This window comes from Rhinolophus ferrumequinum, chromosome 25 (assembly GCF_004115265.2).
Source record: "Rhinolophus ferrumequinum isolate MPI-CBG mRhiFer1 chromosome 25, mRhiFer1_v1.p, whole genome shotgun sequence".
Lineage (NCBI taxonomy): Eukaryota > Metazoa > Chordata > Mammalia > Chiroptera > Rhinolophidae > Rhinolophus > Rhinolophus ferrumequinum.
In genome coordinates this window covers 11,086,685-11,105,870 of record NC_046308.1, presented here as the reverse complement: position 1 = coordinate 11,105,870, position 19,186 = coordinate 11,086,685, and the positions used below count along the sequence as shown (strand labels likewise).

Genomic DNA, 19,186 nt, shown 5'->3' with positions numbered 1-19,186 from the left:
GTATCTCAAGCAAACTCCCTCTTATCTTTGACACAGCCCCTTTTAAATGTTCTGCGTAACATTTATTGCTGTCTGTATGTTTTCCTATTTATTTAATTCATTTGTCATCGCCTTTCCTACCAAAGGTCAGGCTCCGGGAGGGCAGGGACCCTCTTATTGGTCTTATACTCTGCTGTGCTCCTGGTGCAAGAACAGAGCTTAGGCATGAGCAGGTGCTCCGTAAATAGGGTTAATCTTCATCATACACAGATTGCGTATTTGCGGATTCCCCTTCTCGAATTTATTTGCAACCGCAACATCCATACTCGGGGTACATTCACAGTCATTCACGAGCATGCACAGGGTGGGGGAAAATGTGACTCGCCTGGTGCACATGTTCCCAGCTAAAGATGAACAAGGGGACCGTCTTCCTTCTTGTTTCAGTCATACAGAGCTGACCAGGGGGATGGAGACGGGAGGGGGCAGTGCCATGTGATGTAGTGCAAGACACTTCAGCTCTGAGGCCCGTTGGACGGGGTTTTGCAACTGGCACCTGGTCGTGGGGCAGCCTCGGGCAAGTCACTGAACGCTTCTGAGCCTTGGTTTCTCTTGTGTGGAATAAAGAAAATACAATGGACTAGAATGAGTTGTTTTTAGGATTTACGAAGATGATCTGTGCCTGAGGTGTGCGTACGTGTGTGCTCATGTGTGTATATGTATTTCCCCTGGGAGCAACAACTCCGTATTTGCTAATTCAGTGTTTGCGGAGACTTTCTAGAACGTGACTACCATGGATAACAAGAATCGGCTGTTTGGGTGGCATAGAGATGGAGACAGGGGTGCCTCAGAGGCGAAGGAACCCGATGATGCTTTGGGTGTTGCGTGTGTCTCTCTAGACCACCTCCCACTGTGTCTCAGCCTCCAGTACAAGGTCAGGCAGTGCCCAACAGGGGGATACAGGAAAGCCAGCACAGGTGGTCCAGGGACTCGGGTCAGTGCTGGGGGACTGGTCCTCCCTGGGCTGTGACGCGGGGCTCACTCTGTGCTTTGCTTCTCCAGGAGGGAGGATAAACTACGCATCCAGAATGGCTGGCTGTGCCACTTGGCACCGGAGATCATCCGCCAGCTGTCTCCGGACACAGAGGAAGACAAGCTCCCTTTCTCCAAGCACTCAGACGTCTTTGCACTCGGGTAGGTGGTCCCCCGCCCCCGCTCCGGGCCTTTGAGAGCCCCAGCCTGGGCAGAGGGGCACTTCCCAAGCATTCCTGCAGAGCTAGGGCACCTGTCTGTGGGGGCAAAGGTGGCTGAATTCCTGGGTGAGATTGGGGCGATCTGAGTGGGGTATCGTAGAAAGCGACCCTAGCCAGCCTTCGTGCCTGGCGTCTCACTGGTGGTGTGACTATGGCAAGTTACCCAACTCACTCATTCATTTCATTCATTCATCCATCACTCATTCATGCAATAACTACGTACGGGATGTCTCCTATGAACACACTATCCGAAATGGAGTGCCTTAAAACAACATTTATTATCTGAAGTTTCTGTGGTCGGGAATTTGGGCGTGGCTTAGCTGAGTGGGCGTGGCTCTGAGCTGGCCCGCCCGCCATGTCTCAGGAGGTTGCAGTCAAGATGTTGGCCAGGGCTGCAGTCTCACTGAAGGTTTGACGGGCTGAGGGTCCACTTCCAAGTGGCCCAGTCACACGGCTGTTGGCAAGAGGTCTCAGTTCCTCAGCACGTCGGCCTCTCCATAGGCTGCTTGAGTGACCTGGCAACATGGCAGCTAGAAGCCACATCGCCTTTATGACCTCGTCTCATAAATTACATATCGTCACTCCTGTCGTGTTCTATTTGTTAGAATCAAATCACTAAATCCAGTCAAGGGAAGGGGAATTTGGGTCTACTTTTTGCAGGAAGGAGTACGAAAGCATTTGTGGACACATTTTAAAACCACCACAGGTCCCTACTCTATCTTGTCTAATGGACGACAGACAAAACAGTCGGTTTTAACAAAGTATGATAAGTGCTATGCTGAGAAAAAACCAAATCCAGCCTGGGAGACCAGAGAGGGCTTCCTGGAGGAGGTGACTCCTGAGCCTAAGTTACAGGTTAACCACAAGTGTGCCAGGTGAGGGTAGTATGAGGTATTCCAGGTAGAAGGAACACATGAAAAGGCACAGAGGTAAAAGGAAACAAACTGCCAACGATGGGAGAACATATGGGGAGGAATAGGGGCGAGGAAAGGGAGCTGAGGGATGGAGAATCAGGAGAAAATGAGGCTAGGGTCGTGAGATGAGTGACGAGAGAGGGAAATAGAGTCAACCCTGCAGAGACTTAGAGGCTGAGTTAAGGAGTTTTCCCTTCACCTTCTCGGCACTAGGGAGCCATTGATGGTTATTAAGCAGGGGGAGTGACATAATATTTTGAGTTTTAGAACAATCACTCTACTGTATAGAGAATGGGAAAGAGAAGGACAAGGTTGAAGCTGGATGACCGATCCAGGCAGAGGTGCTGCTGTTCTCCACTGAATCAGTGCCAATGGCTATGAAGTCTGTCCCTTGAATCCCATTAGAGGCTGTCATTTGCCGTGATTCGTTTATGTCCTAATCTTTATCTAGTTGGATATTGTTATCTGAAACCACATTGCAATAATTAAGTTGCTATATTTTCATATAAACGGAGCAGCAGAAAAAAAGAATGTAATTAACAAAATGTACCAAAGTAAGTAATTAGGTTTGCACTGGCGTTTTGGTCTTTAGCAATTTCCTTTTCTTCAAGTGAGTTGCTCTTGAAAGTTGGGTTTGGAAGGAAGTTTTAATGAGGCTTTTATTCCTGACACTGTTGAATACCGAGGGACCTGGTGTTCCGGTTTCCTGCCAATTAGGTGCGCCTTGTTGCTTGGGAATGTCTCACTCAGGCACGACTTAGAACAAAATGGACTTTTAAAAGCTTGTGGAGCACCATGTTAAAGTTTCCGTAGTGCTGTCTCATGGCATCTTCACAAGCACCCTTCTAAGCAGCTATTGTTGCTCCCAAATGACACGTGAGGAAACTGAGTCTTCCAGTGACTCAGTGCCTTGTCTGATAGAAATCAGTGTGGAGATGGAGGTCAAACTTGGGGACATCCTAAATCCAGAGTTGGTGCTTTTAACCACAGACACTTGAGAGTCATTTCACCACTCAAAGCCCTACTTCCCGTCACCCTGAATTAAAGATAATAAAACCCACTGAGGCATGCTAAGGATTGAGTGAGAAAACACCTATGAGGCACCCAGCACAGCGCCAGGCTCCCGAGAACCTCCCTTCCCCCTTTCCCCTGAGCGGTGCCTGCAGCCTGTCTGTGCCTCCTTCACCAGGCTTCAACCATCAACTGCGGGGTTGCCTCCCCACATAGTTCCTGCCCCAGTTAATAAGGACTCTTGACTAGGATGGAGTGTAGGTTTTCCAGGATCGCGTCATGGTCAGTCGTGCAATTCTGTAGTCAGGTGAACCGGATTCAACCTCTTATTTGCTGTGTGACCCTGGGTAAGATACATAGCATTTCTGAGTCTCAGTTTCTTCATCTGCAAAATGGGGATAATGAGAATGCCTCCCGTTTTAAAGTAGAGGTTTTGTTATTATTTAGGCACGATAAGGCCAGTGGATCGGGAAATGAGTGCTGTTGAAAAGATAGTTTGTTATTCACAGTCCCCAAAAGGAGGGGACATATCATACTGCAGGAGTGAAAACTCAGTAAGTGTTATTGTGTATGAGGATAACAGTAATCACCTAGCACCTTAACTTGAGAACTTTCTGACCATCTTATTCAACGTCTCAACATCTGAACATCACCACCCTTCCCTACCCCAGAAGGATGAGGTTGGCAGGGGAGAGGAGACGCTAACTGAGAAATGGAACCCTAGAAATAGCTGGTTGGAGGCAGTCCTCTGATCGGTAAAGAGGTGCTTCCTGTGCTTTAAAGGAAATTTACATACGTTAGATTAGAGGAAAGATCAGTTCCTACGGTTGTTTTAGGTGGTCCGTGAGTTGAGGAATCTTGTTCTCAGTGAGCTGAGACCTCTCCCCTTGGGATAGCTCAGCAACAAGCCTGCGTCCTCTGAGCGTGTTGTGGTCCTCACTGCACCCACACTGCCCAGCACCCCTTCAAACCCTGCCCAGCCCTTTGCCCCGTCCATCTCCACATGCTACTCACTGCACAGTCCTTTCTTCAGCCATTACAATGGCATGATTGATGAAACGAATGGTAATACGATCAATCCTTCTAGAATAAATCTGGCATCGAATTGTTCTGGCACTCAGCATCCCAGATAAACATTCTTCCATGCAATTTTATCATCATTGTAATTTGGCAGGTAAGGAAATCCAGACTCAGAGAAGGAACGTGACATACCCAGCTTCATACTACCAGTATAGAAGAGATTTAACACTTGAACCCAAGGCAATCTGACTCTGAGATCTTTCTTTTTCCTCCCTCTCCACTCCTCGATGGGATGGCTCATACTTAGAAAACACAAGTACAAAAGAAAAAAAAAATCCTATCCCATCCTATCACCGAAATTAGCTAACATAGTTAACATTTTGCTATATTTCTCTTTATTCTCTTGTCCATATATATGTAATGGTTTTTTTAAAGACTTTTATATGCCTTTGTATACAATCTTGTGCCCTGCTTTTTTGCATTTAAAATTCTATATTGAGAACTTTGGTCACGTCAGCAACATTTCTTTGAAATGTTTTAATAATAGTATAGTATTCCATTTCATTTTATGGACTTCCTGTAATACATGCAACCTGTTCCTTTTATTGACAATTGCATTGTTCCTACTTTTTTCACTATTATATATATATTGCTGCAGAGCACATCCTTGTAAGTGATTGTTGCGTCTCTAATTATTCCCTTACAGTGTTTTCCTAAAATTACAAGTAGAGGGTCCTAGCTACAGTCTGTTGAGTTATTCATGTTCCAGCTTTTGATTCATTTTAATTCAGGCACCAGAGAAAGTGCCTGAATAGGATAAACATGACTTCTGAGACATTGAAAAAAACTACAAGTACATCCCAGGTAGGAAAACACCAGTGCCGTGAGGAAGAAACTAGGGAATGGAGTGATCAGCCTACAGCCTGGCTGAGTGCTTGTATGTTGGAAGGGGATCTGAGTGACATATCACACCACTAGCCCTTTAACAATGTCTTCCGACAGAACGATCTGGTATGAACTCCATGCCAGGGAGTGGCCTTTCAAGACCCAACCAGCAGAGGCAATAATCTGGCAAATGGGCACAGGCATGAAACCCAACCTCAGCCAGATCGGCATGGGAAAAGAAATCTCGGTAAGTCCGGGATAATGCCAGTTCTGGGGGACAAGGGGAGAACCAGACACTGCTCTGCACCTTCTTTTTGCTGTGTCGAGGTTACAGATGCCTTCCCAAAGCGTGCCAGAAAAGCATGCCCACAGCCTTGTGCTATAATGATTTGGAGCGTGGAAGGCAAAACCTCTGAACTATGCTTGCAATTCAGGTTCCTGCCATCAGGGGCGCAGTAGCACCTGGCAAGGTTTTTTCTAGCAATGGATTGCTGGGAGACTCAGTGAATCCCTCTTTTTCTGTCAGTTTGAAAAGGTATGCATTCATATCACTTGTATCCATAATTCTAATTTTATTTGCATTTACATAAAAAATTCCAAGGCATCATCCAACTCAGAACAAAATACACAGAAACAAAAGCCTGAGTATAAATTAATAATCATCCACTAAAACACAGCAGGAACAATCCCCTCTTTTCATCTGAAGACAGATGAGTCAGGGAGGGAGTAATTTTCTGGTATGTTTTTAAGTATTACCTGCCTCTAGGTTTCCTTTCTCAGGTGAGGAGATGACTAAAACTAATTTTCCCCTCTGTGACTTTGAAGGGCACTTACAGTGTCGGAATGTGGATGGAGACCTCAGGATTCCCTTTTTTCCCTCCCTGTGGAGAAAAATGGCAGAAACCCTTTGAGAGTGTATCCCAGGCCTTTGAGAGTGTAGAATAGGGCTCACCTGTGTGGGCTCATGGAGGGGTACACTGTATGGGCTCAGAAAGTGGATGCATGGATGGATGGGTGGATGGATGGATGGATGGATGGATGGATGGATGATGAATGCATGAATTGAGATGTATAGAGATAGATGGATGCATGATGGATAGATGGGTGATGGAGGAATATGGAAGTGGGCAAAATGGGTAGACAAAGGAACAGAGCCAAGGTGCCAAGGAGTAATTAAGAAGTCACCATTTATGTTAAATCACCCCCTTTTGGTTTCTTTTAGGACATTCTTCTCTTCTGCTGGGCCTTTGAACAAGAAGAGAGACCTACCTTCACCAAGCTCATGGACATGCTAGAGAAACTGCCAAAGCGAAACCGCCGTCTGTCTCACCCTGGACATTTCTGGAAGTCTGCAGAGTAGGTCTTCTCCCTTAACCTCTGTCCCCACTGCCCTTGTCCACTGGCCTTTGTCACCTTTTTGCTCGCCTCCCCAACTCCTCTGCCAATGTTCTCCTTTCCATATACCCACCACCCTTCCCCAGCCACCACCCTTGCCTACCAGGTTTCTGTGCAGGGGAGTCTGATCTGGGGTTCGGGAACTAGAGTCTGCCGTGCAGAGCCTTGGTCCTTGTGGTTACCATGGCTACCTCATTACCTGATTCTTCTGATGCAAGTGGATGCCCAGTGAGTCAGAGCATCCTGTGGTGAGGTGGTGCCCTGGACCCACCAAGCCCCACACGTCAGGTGTTCAGCGTACCCCTCCATGAGGCCGAGGTGTCAGGAAACCTTCCCCCTGGGCCAGCAGCCTGCTGCCATCATGGAAGCTCTCAGCTTCCAGCATTCTCTGGTGCACAGAGACAAGGACAGGGAAGGTTCTCAGCTACTCCCTGTCGTGAGTGTCTCTCTGGCTTCCTCTGGCTTCCTCTCCCTTCCCCCATTCCTGGCTGGAGATCAGTGGCTCCATCTGAGATACCTGTGTCATCTCTCTGGGGACCTCCCTCCTGGCCAAGTTGGAGATTTAGTGTCAGAGCTCTGGGCAGGTCCCAGGAGTGCCTGGAGGTACAAAACTCACATGTCATTGGGGCCCTCACCCCGTGGCCTCTGCCCTCCTAGGAATTCAACTGAACAGAGGGGCATAAAGCTTAGTGGTTGCAGGGGGAGCCAAAGGGCCTTCCTTTCTATAGTTTACTGTGGAGTTGGACTGCGAAAACGGAGGACAAGAAACCTGTGGTCTGGCATGATGGGACTTTCGGGTCAGTGATTCATGCATGTATGCATTCACTCAGTTTTTCCACTCAGTCTGTGTGTATGAAATACCTACACTGTGCCAGACACTGTCCTATGAGTGAGAATGCAGAGGTGAACAAAACAAAGTCCTTAACCTCAGAGGGCTTGCATTCTACAGCGGGTACAATAAGCAGGTAAACATGTTTTCAAAGGGTCATTTCAAATAGTGTTCAGTGTGGAACAAACAACAAAACCAATGTGTAATAGTGATGGGAGGGGCTTTAGCTGGAGGGAGGGGGTCAGGGGAGGCCCCTCTGAGAAGATAACCTAGAACAAAGCCTCGGGGAAGACACCAGGCCCCCACATCAGAAGTGAGAGCCCTCTAGGTGGGAGTGAGCACGTGGAGGTGGGAGGACCGGTAGGAAGTGGGAAGGACCAGATCACGGTGGGCGGGAGGGAGAGAAATGGAAGGTGAGGTCCCAGGCACAGTCAGAGGCCGGGTCAGCATGGCAAGAATTGAGGTTAATTCAAAGGATGACCAACCTTTTCAGAAGCTTCCCCCAAACCGGAAGGCCCCCAAAGGGCTGCATGGTCCCACACCTGCATCCCCCAGAGTCACCCACCAAGTAAAGGTGGGGGGACCTAGGTCTGTGGAGGGCTTTTCCTTTGTCTAGCCACTGGGGTTGGTTTTGGCATCCAGAGATCTCAGGGCAACTCCCACCTCTGTCCCTTCCCACTTTGGGCCCTCAGTTTATTGCCTGGAGCTGTTTTCTTTTCCACATCATAACCCCTACCTCAGAGAGGAAGTATGAAACGATGCTGTGAATGAAAGCCTCACAGGGACAGAAGTCGTCTTTGCTTCTCAGTGTCCAAGTAGAAAAGTCCTGGGGATTACCTATTTCATGGATGACAAGTGTGTGTGGTCTGTGCTCTATTCCTGCACTCATGGCAGACATGGCTAATCTATCACAGCACATTTGTCTGCACTCAGCCCTCCTGGTAGCCACCAGCAGTTACTCAGCATCAGTGCATGGGATGCCTTTTCTGGCCATTCCAGATTTATCCAACCTCCTTCTTTTACATATGGAGGAACTATGGCCTGGAGATTCAACCACATCAACATGGGGTGTCAGTGACAGAGTTGGGAACACAGGTCAGATTTCAACTCCCTAGTCTGGAGTTTGCTTTCCCCACCACATCAGCTCCTATAGTTTCCTCTGTCACACGCGTCTGGCTTTCAGCTGGTCACTTGGTGGTGGCGGTCAATGCTGGAGTCCTTCCTGAAGCTGAGTGGGCCAGCAGTGGTTTGAGGGAGCGCTTGGCTAAAGTAGGCCCAGGAGGTAGGTCCTGTCTAGAGCTTTGAAATCTGCAGAGGGGACCCAGCAAGAGGTCTCAGCTGCAGCTGGCATGTCTCAAGGATGTGGGCGGTTAGCTCAAAACTCACCTCTGGGGTCTCGGGTGTGCCTCTCCTAGGGGTCACCTCTGAGGAGCTGTGGTTTCTGGAATCCCAGTGTGTCTTAGCACATGGTAAATTAGAGGTGAGGCCGGGGCAAGCCTGCATTCCAGAGCAGTGCACCTCAAAATTTAATATGCGTTCAGATCATCTCGGGAATTTGTTAAAATGCAGATTCTCATTGTGCGGGGTAGGGTGGGGCCCAAGAGCTTGCATTTCCAGCAGACTCCAGGGTCATGCTGCAGCTGCTGGTCCACACACCATTCTTTGCATTTTGAGGGTCTAGACCTGTGCTGACCCATGACAGCCACTTGCCATGTGTGGCTATTGAACACTCACAATGTGGCGAGTCTAAATGGAAACGGGCTATAAGTGTAAAATCCACAGGACATTTCAGAAATAGTAGAAAGAAAATAATGTAGTATAATTTGTTGTATTACACATACAGTATTGGTTCCATATTGAAATTATAATGTTCGGGATATATTGGGTTAAAGAAAATATACTCTCAAGACAAATTTCACTTTTTTAACTTTTTAAAATATGACCAGAACATTTACAACAGAGATGACTTGCACGGTATTCCTTTTTATTAACAGCTTTGTTGAGGTGTAGTTCACATATATTAATCATCCCTTTAAAATGTGCAAGTCAGTGGGTTTGGATATATTCCATTATTAATGTTTTAATTGTGGTAGAATATATATGACATAAAATTGGCCCTTTTAGCCATTTTTAAGTGTACAATTCAGTGGCATGAGTTACATTCACAATGTTGTGCAAGCATCACCACTTTTCCAAAACTTTTTTGTCACCCCCAGAAAGAAACCATTAAATGATAACTCCCCAATCCCTTCTCCCCCTAGCTCTTAGCTCATCTATATTCTGTCTCTGTGAATTGTGCTGTTCTAGGCATTTCGTATCAGTGTAAGCATGCAATATTCGTATGCTTTTGTGTCTGGTTTCTTTTACTAGCATCATGTTTTCAAGATCTGTCCACACTGTAGCATGTATTAGAATGCCATTCCTTTTTATGGCTGAGTAATATTCCACTGTGTATAAACCACATCTTGTCTGTCCATTCATGGGTCGATGGACACTTGCCTTTTTTGCACCTTTTTTTTTTTTGCACCTTTTGCCTATTTTTGAATAATGCTGCAGTGCTTATTGGTGTACAAGTATCTGTTCGAGTTCTTGCTTTCAATTCTTTTGAGTTGCATTGTATGTCCATTGCATGGCACTTGTCTAGATCATTACCATGACAGATACCAGCACAATATCTGTCATCTGGGTATCACTGACTAAACACATGTGTGACAGGTGCTGTGTCAAGCATTCTATCTGCACCATCTCACTGAATCCTAAGAGGCCTCCTAGGAGGTAGGCACTATTATCGTCACTGTTTTACTTATAAGAAAACGAAGGCACAGAGAGGTTAAGTGCCTCCCCAAAGATCACACAGTTAGCAAGGAGTAGAGCAAGTATTGGAACCCTGGTTGGTCTAGACCCTAAATCCATGATCTTGATCCTTCCACTCTGCCACCTCCTAGGCAAAAATTACCTGTTTACCTTCTGGGTCTCTTTCCAGAACCATCCTGGGAGACTAGGCACAAACTTCTGCCCCTGATCACCCAGATCTTGGCTCAACGGTAGTCAGCAAAGCTGCTCATAGCAGGAGTCTGTGGTGAGCATCTTGGTCTCACCCCCTCTTCCTGTACCTCCAACCCTTACCAAACATTCTCCGTGACTCCACACGGCATGGACGCTGGTGTTTCAGCACCACATGGCCTCAACCCAACCTACACGCTGGGTGACCATCCCTAGTCCAGAGGCTACAAGCTCCAGTGGGAAGAGTTCTAGGTTCAAATCTTGTCCCTGCTGTCTCCTGGCTGTGCACCTTTGGGCAAAACACTTAACCTCTCTGAGCCTCAGTTTTCTCATCTATTAAAAGGGTATAAAATACCTATCTTACAGGCTATTGTCAGATTTCAATGAGATCAGGTATGTGCAGCACTTGGCACAGAGCCTGGCACATAGTAGGACCTCAATAAAGAGCGGTCCCTTCCACCTTTTCTTGTAGAGGCTGGGAACCGCTCGCCTCAAACCACCTGGCCCTCAGAGAGGGTGCTAGTTCACAAAAGACAGCATTGGCATATCCATGTGACCTCTTGCCGCTCTCTCTCTTCTCTTCCCACTCCAGGCTGTGACTGTTGGACAAAGGGACGGCGCCCAGCTGCCTCAGCTCCCAAGCCACCTGTCCCCTGCTCTGTCTTCTGCCAGCTTAGGAGGCCAGAGGCTCACCATTAGAGGGTACCGACCCCAGCTGACCTGGGAGCGCTGCACAACTGAGCTCAATGGCTTCCCTGTACCCCAGACCTATGTCCTTTTGCTCTGGCAGGGCTGGGGACCCCTGAGCTGGGACTTAGCGGGACCAGCCAGGGAGACACGGAATTGATCAGGGAGGCACGGGGCAGGGTAGGCTGAATGTGGAGCCCCGGGGCCATGGAGGCGAGGGCAGGAGGCCGACCTGGGCAGGTTCGCGGGACCAGTCTGTGTGTCCATGTGTGTCTCGGTGCGTGACGCGCCTGCTCTTAGTACGCTTTGACAAGCAAGAGCCGGCTGCCCCAGCTCCGGAGAGTTTCCTTGGCTGTCTGGTGTGTGTGTAGTGGGTTCCAGCTGTGCTCTCTGGGAAGATGGGATGGGATGCAGAGCTGAGCACAAACTCAGGGGAAGCTGTGGGGCGAAGATCTGGGCAGGGGGACTAAGCTGTTTCGTTGTAAACATCTGTTCTCAGACGCCCAACCCCAGCCTGTCATGGTTTGTGGCACCTTCCTATATAGACCTGAAGTGCAGCAAAACAGTCTTGCATGTCTTGAGTTCTGGGTCTCTCTGGGCTCCAGCTCCCTACTGCTGCCTTCTCCTACTGTTCTGTGACAGCGTTGTCCCTTTTTGCCCCACCCCACCCCTGCCATTTGGAAAGCACAGTGGCTCTCTAGCCAGGATGACTTCTGGGGGCTCCTTACAGCTCACCTTCACCCATGATACCCCCTGAAGTCTGGGCCCTGAGAACTGGGGCTCTGGGGAGGGGATTCTAGGACATTCTTTTCCCCTCCCTCTGCTTCGACACTTACACCAGCTAAGACTGTCCACCACAACGACAAATGCGGGTTCCTGGGATACGTGTGTGTTGGGTTATATGGTGTACACACGGCATCCTGTTTGCAAAGGATTCCCCCCGCCCCTTCGCCCTTAGCACGCCCTGTTGGGAAGGCAAAGAAGAAGGCTGTTTGTAGCGATTCTGCATTCTCAACTGCAGCCTGGTGCTGAGGCCCAGAGTGGCTTCCCCATTGGAGGTCCGTCATGTCTGGTCAGTGCCCCTGCCTTCCGCCCCTCCCCCTGGCTCCCCATCTGGGCTGGCGGCTCTTCCCCACCTCCTTGGGATCAGGTGTTCCACAGAAAGGATGCTGGAAGCAGGTCGGGCGTGCAGAGTGATGCCAGGAGCCTCTGTCTTACGTTCCTGATGTTCCCGACCTAATCAGGGTAGGTCTTACGTTCCCAAAGCCCTGGTCCCCATTCATCTGCTCTGGCACCAAAAGGCAGTCTGTCCCCCCAGTAGGGCAATAGCAGGGCAGCAGGCAGCATGCCCAGGGTCGGCCCATGGCCTCTCTTTACTTCCTGGGCACTGCCCAGGCTTGATTTTTTTTTTTTTCTGGTTGCTACCTTATTCAGACATCTGCCTCCCAGAGAGGCGAACTAAGACTTCAAAAACCCTACCTGAGCTCAGACTCAGCATCGAACCAGATGACAGGAGAGGGGGTCTTCATGTTCTGGGGGCCAACCCTGCTTCCTGACTGGGAAATTGATGAGACTAGTTATGCTTCCCAAGACCCTGGGCGAGGGAATCCCCTGTGCCTCGCAAAGAACTTTCCCGAATGCCTTCCCTATGCTCCCGCCTGTGTGGGACCAGAGACTGAAAGCCCCCATGTGGGCTGCTCCTCAGTGGGTGTTTCTCGTCTGGAGAACTGGGAACTCCGTGGCTCTTAGCTCATTTGTGTGTCTTGGAGACATTTTACACACATTTGCACAAGCCCCAGCCGTTCTGGTGTTGCTAGGGGCAGCTCTCGTCAGCAGCTGCCTCCCTGTCCAACAGCCAACCAGAGGACCAACCCCAGGCCTGGGCCTGGCCTCTTCCCAGCGGCCCCTTGAGGGCCTGAAATCCAACCCAGACTTCTCGGGTCCTTGGACTCCAGTCTTTGTCATGGACCTTTGTGCTGGGAGAGGAAACGAGAAAGGGAGAACCAGGCAGGGTGCAGCTTCTCTGAAGCTGAAATGCTCCCCAGAGCTGTGACCCACTCCCTCTGGCCTCTTATTTCCAGCACTAACTACCATGGTCACACACAGCCTTGGAGGGTCTCCAATGGCTGCTTTCTCCATCCATCCAGTAGCACCAGCTTGAGGTTGAGGACAGGGCCTGGGGGACCCAGGGAGAAGCCCTAACCTTCTCTGTGCCTTCGAAGCTTCTCTGCGTTGCTGACACGGTTTCCTTGGGCCCATCCCTGGGTCCCGCGTCACTTGCTCTTAACCTCGCTCTTTGCCACGTCCTTACTTTGTCCCCAGCTTCCTCAGTCGCTGTGGCAGCCAGCCTACACCCGGCTTCCAGCCCCTCCCTGCCACCCTCCTGGCTATACCACCCTGAATTGTTTAGAGGCCAGCTTTGCTGTTCAGACATTTCAAACCAGAAAGAACCAAGCCACTGCTTTCTGGGTGGCCGCGCCCTTTATTCACTAGTGAAGTGTTGGGAGGAGGTCACATTCATCAGTCTTTTGCAAGGAAAGGAAAAAGGGGTGTTTGTATTTTTACATCATGGTTTGCCATCCTTGCCTGTGACTCCTATAGAAACAAAGGTGTGTGTGTGTGTGTGTGTGTGTGTGCTCGCGCGCACTCACTTGTCTCACCACGGCCGCGGGCAGGTACCCAGCACCCAGCAGCATGTTGTTTCTGTCTGTGCCTCTCTTTCAGCAAACCCACAGATACACAGGCTTCCGAGTGGACCAGTCCGCAGAGTGAAGATTCACCAGGAAGCCTTGACCTTGCCTTCTTTGAAAGGCATGTGGGTTTGCATAGTGAATTCCACCCAACTCTTCCAGGACACAGGTGTTTCACCAAACAGGGACTCCTTTGCAGGGGAAACACTCCCTTGGTCTTATGCGGGGATGTCCCCACATGTCATCATCCCCAGAGAGAAGCTGGAGACTCCCAGTCTCCAGTTAATCCCCTTTTGTCCTGGTTTTCCTTTTACGGGTCAAAGAGAAACATCTCTCCTTGCCATGGAGCCCCCCTTCTTTCTCTCCACTTCTATCTTGGATTCTTAGTCCCTGGATGGATCTCTGGGGACTAGACTCCTGTATTCAGGAAACATGGTTCTGCCACTTTCACACCTCCCATCCCATGTGCACACATCCCACCCCCACCCCCCACACAAACCCAGATTCCCTCACCTCCCGCCATTCTTGTCCCCGCCTGTGGCTGGTCACCTAAGAGCACAAAGGAAATGGTAACACTTAGCCCAGGCCCAATCACTACCTTGAGAGATCTAAAGCTGGGGTTAGCAAATTATGGCCTGTGGGCCACGTCCAGTATACCAGCTGGTTTTTACATACTCTAATTGGGGGAAAACCAGAAGAAGAAGGTTTTATGCTATGTGAAAACTCTATGAAAGTCAAATGTCAATGACAAACAAAATTGTATTGGCACACGGCCACACCCATTTATTTTCATATGGACCGTGTTTGCTTTTGTGCTTCAAGGACCGAGTTGGCTATTTGCTGCAGAGACAGTGCGGCCCATAAAGCTGAAAAGCATGACAGTCTCGCTTTTTACAGAAAACGCTTGTCAACCTCTGATCCAGAGAACTGTCTGATTAAGGAAGAAACCAGCTCGTCTGCGACTCCCAGGGAAGGGACAGGAGCCAGCAGTGGGAGTTGTAGGGGCACAGCTTGTTCCAGTTGTGGGGCACAGCTCCGTCCCCAGCAAAGACCCTGGATAGGTCCAAGCCTCTGTGATGTTAGGGACCTTCTCGGCAACCCTCCCCTTCCCTGGCTTGCTTTCCCACATTTGTTCGCAACCTCCAGTCTTCGCATTTATCCTCCCTGCCCTCATCCCCTGCCGGCCTTCACTTCACCCGCCCACCCATCCCCTAATGACTGGTCTTGTTCCAGTGATTCCATCACCCAACCCCTTCTGCCCCCCACCACGCGTTAATTGGCAAGTGCTGTCCTAACAAAGTACCACAAACCCGGTGGCTTAAAACAACAGGAATTGATTCACCAGTCTGAAGACTGGAAGTCTAAAATCAGGGTGTGGTCAGGGCCATACCCCTTCTGAGCCCCTCTGTAAGGGGACCCTTCCTTGCCTCCTCCTCGTAACCTATGGTGGTTTGCTGGCAGTGTTTGGCATTCCTTGGCTTGTCGCTGCACCCCACCAAACTGCCTCCGTGGTCCCATGACCTGCTCCATGTGGGTTTCTGTCTCTGCGTCTGAACTTCCTTCTTCTTATAAGGACAGCGGTCCTATTGGATCTTATAAGGACACCCACCTTCCTCAAGTTTGATTTCATCTTAACGAATTACATTGTCATGACCTTATTTCCAAATAAGGTCACATTCTGAAGTACTGGGAGTTAAGACTTAACCTGTCATTTTTAGGGGGGACAAGTCAACCCATAACACCCTCTAAGGAGCTTTCTTTTGTGCCTTGACGGGTCACCTTCCATCCATGGCAGACCCCCCTGGGAGCTCGGTCCCCAGAACCCCTGGGCCACAAGGGTCAGGGCATTGCTGTTGCTTTTAATTAAACCTGCCCCAGACTGACACCTCCATCACTGGTGGCCAACAGCTCTGGGCTTCATGGATGATGGTGGACGGCCTGTCTGTAGTGTGACTGTCACGTGACCATTGGATGCATGTGCTCAGCGCAGTCTGAAGTGGTTGGTAACACGACGTTTGTTTTTAGTTCTACTCTCACTCGGTGGCAGAGGAACAGACCTGTGAGCTGTGTGCTTGCTGTGTCTTTTTCAGCTTTGTCTGTGAAGGGAGGAGGTGTTCGAGCAGCCTCTGGTGGACACTGTCCCCAGCCCCCACCTCACTCATCCCTCACCCCAGCCCTCACCTGCAGACGCCTGTCAGGGGAATGAGCTCCAGCAGATGTCAGTCTGAGCCCCAGAAGACAGGTCCCCGGTGTCTCGAAGGTCCTCATTCTTCCTGACTCTCTCCGCAACATGCCACAGGGGGCCTCATTCCTGATTCTTAACCCAAATTCCCGACTCCTGTCTTGAGACCCTACAGCCCATGCCCATTCTCTAGCCAGCTGGGCCAGAGAATTGGTGAACACGTCAGTCCCCGTGACCTTCTCAACTTATCTATGTGCTAGCATCTAGCATAGTGCCTGGCACATAGTAGGTGCTCAGTAAATGTTTACAGAATGCAGAGCAAGGGTTGCTGGGTAAAAGCGAGGTACTGGCACAGGGGGTCAGACACCCTTCCCTGCAGCCAAAGGGGCTCCACTCCCAGGACCAGGCAGTAATGGGATTCCCATAACCAGGCCCTGGGTCGTCAATCTCAAGGGAACTTGCCAGGTTTAATGGATATGACTTATAAAGGAACCCATTGGTTAGGTGTCCCCAGGCATCTGGGCCCTGGGAGGCAGAGTAATGATTCATCTCTTAACAGCCACTGTTCACTGAGCACTTACGTGCCAGGCCAACTGAATCCCTGTGATGGGATGGTCCCGGGAGGTAGGTACCGTTATTCCCATTTCACAGGCCAAGAAACTATGACAAAGTGATGTAAACAGCCTATTAACTAGTAGAGGCAACATTTTAAGTATGAGTCTTTGGACTCGTCTGTTCCCAGGAACCCACCACCATTTTGAGTGGTTTATGCCCGGCTGCCCAGCCTCTGTTAAAGCTCCAGCCTCTGGCGTTATCTGCTGTTAGTAACCAGGAGAGAGGGAGGGAAAACAGGAAGTCATTGAAGGAAGACGCAGGGGAGGTGGGGACCTGTGTGGGAGTTTGCACGGAAGCTCCCACTTGTACTCCCAGACTGACAGGCTGCCAGCAGCTGCCGGGCTTCCAGGAAACATGCGTGTGTGTTGGCAGAGCTGCTCCTGGGTTCCTCCAGCACCCCTGCTCCAAGCAGCCTGCTCCGTCAGCCTGGCTCTCTCCTTCTCTCTCACTCTTCCTCTCTCACACTGGACATTTCACTGTGGTCTTCTGTCCCAAGAGGCTCGCCAGTGAGTGGTCTTCCCTTCCTGCTCATTGGACTCAGCCCCGTAACTCTAAGAATATGAAGGATTCATCTCAATGGGGTTGAAATGGTTGCTGTTCCTCTCTTAAGGACTGAGCTGGAGGAAATAGGCTTTGCCTGGAGTCTGCGTGATCCAGGTTATACCCAGTTTACCAAGCATGTTCCATAGACCTTTAAATTCCACAGGAGACTCTATGTACATGCATTATTGGAAGGGTTCTGGGACAAATGCGCATTGGAAATGCTTAGGCAAAACAAGATTAAATTTACTTCTTGGTCGCAGGACTTATCAGAGCTTTTAAGACACTGTTGTGTGGTAAAACCTCTAAAAGGCTGTGTCAGCTGGCTACTCTTCCCAAGCTTTCCCAGGCTGTTTCAGAATCCCCAGTAAGATCGACCTCTGTGAATTCACCTTGATAGCCTGCATGGTATCCTGAGAACAAAGGCCCACTGAATGTACTAGCCCACAGAAAAGAACAACATTTCTAGGTCACCTTCTAGGAGCTGGAAAAGGTTGATTGGCCCCACCTAGCCCGAAGTCCTCCCAGACGCTGGAACTGCAAATGAGGGACCTGGAAGCTAATCGAGATACATCTGGGCAGAGAGATGAGCCTGGGGTGACCCCTGGTCACCAGCTGCTCCTGCTTTTCCATTCGATGCTGGTAGGAAAAGCTGAGCCCCAGGAAGCTTGAACCTTGCCCCTGCCACCTCCCCACTCCTTGCCCAGGCCTGATGATGGTAGACCCCAGTTCACGCATGTGGGCAGTGGTACCCCGAACATGGATGCCACGAAGGAAAACTCTTCCTATCTTCCAATGGAGGGGTCAGATTTGCTGTGTGCAGGTGACTTCCCCACCATACCATGCATACCATGGCTCGGAGACCCGTGTGGAAATAATGGAGCGTGTCATGCCCTTGAGGGGTCAGCTAGGTCTTCACCTGAATTTGTATCTTCAACCAAGTTATTGGGATGAAGATCTAGAAGGAGGATGTAGTCCAAGAAGAGGAAATGTGTGACATTTCTACCCCCCACTGCCCCCTCCTGTACTCTTGGCAGACATTGCTAATCAATCACAGCACGCCTTCCTACGACCACAGATGCAGCCTGAGGGCATCCGAGTTGCCACTTGAGACGCACTTGAGTAACCGTCTCTGACCTCATGCCTTCCCTCTTTTCCCAGAAAAAGGAACTCAGGCCCAACGAGGGAGGATAAACTCTCCCAAGTGAGGACCCTTCTTAGAGGCAGAGGTGGGTTTAGAAGAAAGGCCTCAGAAAGTTCCAGAAGTCCAGTCATTTGAAGTTTCGGCTGTAGCTGGTGGACAGTCTCCGGCAGCCTTCCAAAAGTTTATGTTCAATCAGGGAACTTGGAAATTGCAGGAAGACCTTGTCCTTGAGACCCTTCCTATGATCCCCTTTGGTAGTCTGCCTGCTTGGAGAGAGATGGTTTATCCTGGAGGGAACAGCTTCCCCTCGAGGCCTGAATGCTCTCCCCCAGCCACGTGACAATGGAGCTGGAAGGCTCTCGGGACTTTAAGGAAAGGGTATGGAAGTGGGGCACTGGGTGGGGGAGCCACGAGGGCCCGTTCGTTACTTGAAGTGGTTTATAAAAGTTTCTGTTGTTCCATCTGGACATCTGTGAAGTTAGGGAATGTTGCACAGACAGGGGAGGACAGGAACCTGACTCCAAGTTGCTTTCTAGTTTCTTCCTGCCATGCATGGAAGGCTCAAAATCAAGTTTTTCACCCAGATAAAATTCCCTGGGGTCCTACTGGACCACCAGCTCTACTCCTGAGTTCTTGGAACACCTCTAAGAACCAGCTTGGTGGCTGAGGGTACTTTCCGTCTGCTGCCTGTTCATTTCCTTTCTCTCCTTATTCTCCACTACCACCACCTCCTGCCAGATAATATCTCCCCGGACCGTGAGCTGAGGAGAAAGTTACACAATAGTAGAGATGAAAAATAGCTGCCATGTAGTTAGCTTAAATTAGCTCAGAAGAACGGCTCCCTCCCTCCATTGAGCAGGCAGCAATTGTTTATGCCAAAGTGCTATTTTCATCATGCCTTCTTAGATCTGAAAGTCTAATGATTAAAACCAAATCTTAGTTTTTCTTTTCCACCACATTAAAAAAATCTATATACCAGCTAGGCTGGTTCTTTTAGTTTAAAAATACCCTGACCTCCAGTGCCAGAGTGAGAATTTTGGAA

The 19,186-nt window shown here is 49.7% G+C and overlaps 1 protein-coding gene across 3 annotated transcripts in view; it reads left to right on the top strand.

Annotated features, from left to right (window-relative positions):
• KSR2 (kinase suppressor of ras 2) overlaps positions 1-17,836 on the top strand; it is a 357,439-nt gene extending 339,603 nt beyond the window's left edge. For 2 of the 3 annotated variants that reach the window (XM_033098220.1, XM_033098218.1), the window contains exons 17-20: positions 1,039-1,170; positions 5,177-5,306; positions 6,282-6,415; positions 10,879-17,836. In XM_033098220.1, the coding sequence (XP_032954111.1) occupies positions 1,039-1,170; positions 5,177-5,306; positions 6,282-6,415; positions 10,879-10,885 (403 nt within the window). In that variant the 3' untranslated portion in view covers positions 10,886-17,836. Of the gene's footprint in view, positions 1-1,038; positions 1,171-5,176; positions 5,307-6,281; positions 6,420-10,878 lie in introns of those variants that run through there. The other variant, XM_033098219.1, reaches the window with a different exon arrangement.
• Positions 17,837-19,186: the final 1,350 nt, after the last annotated feature.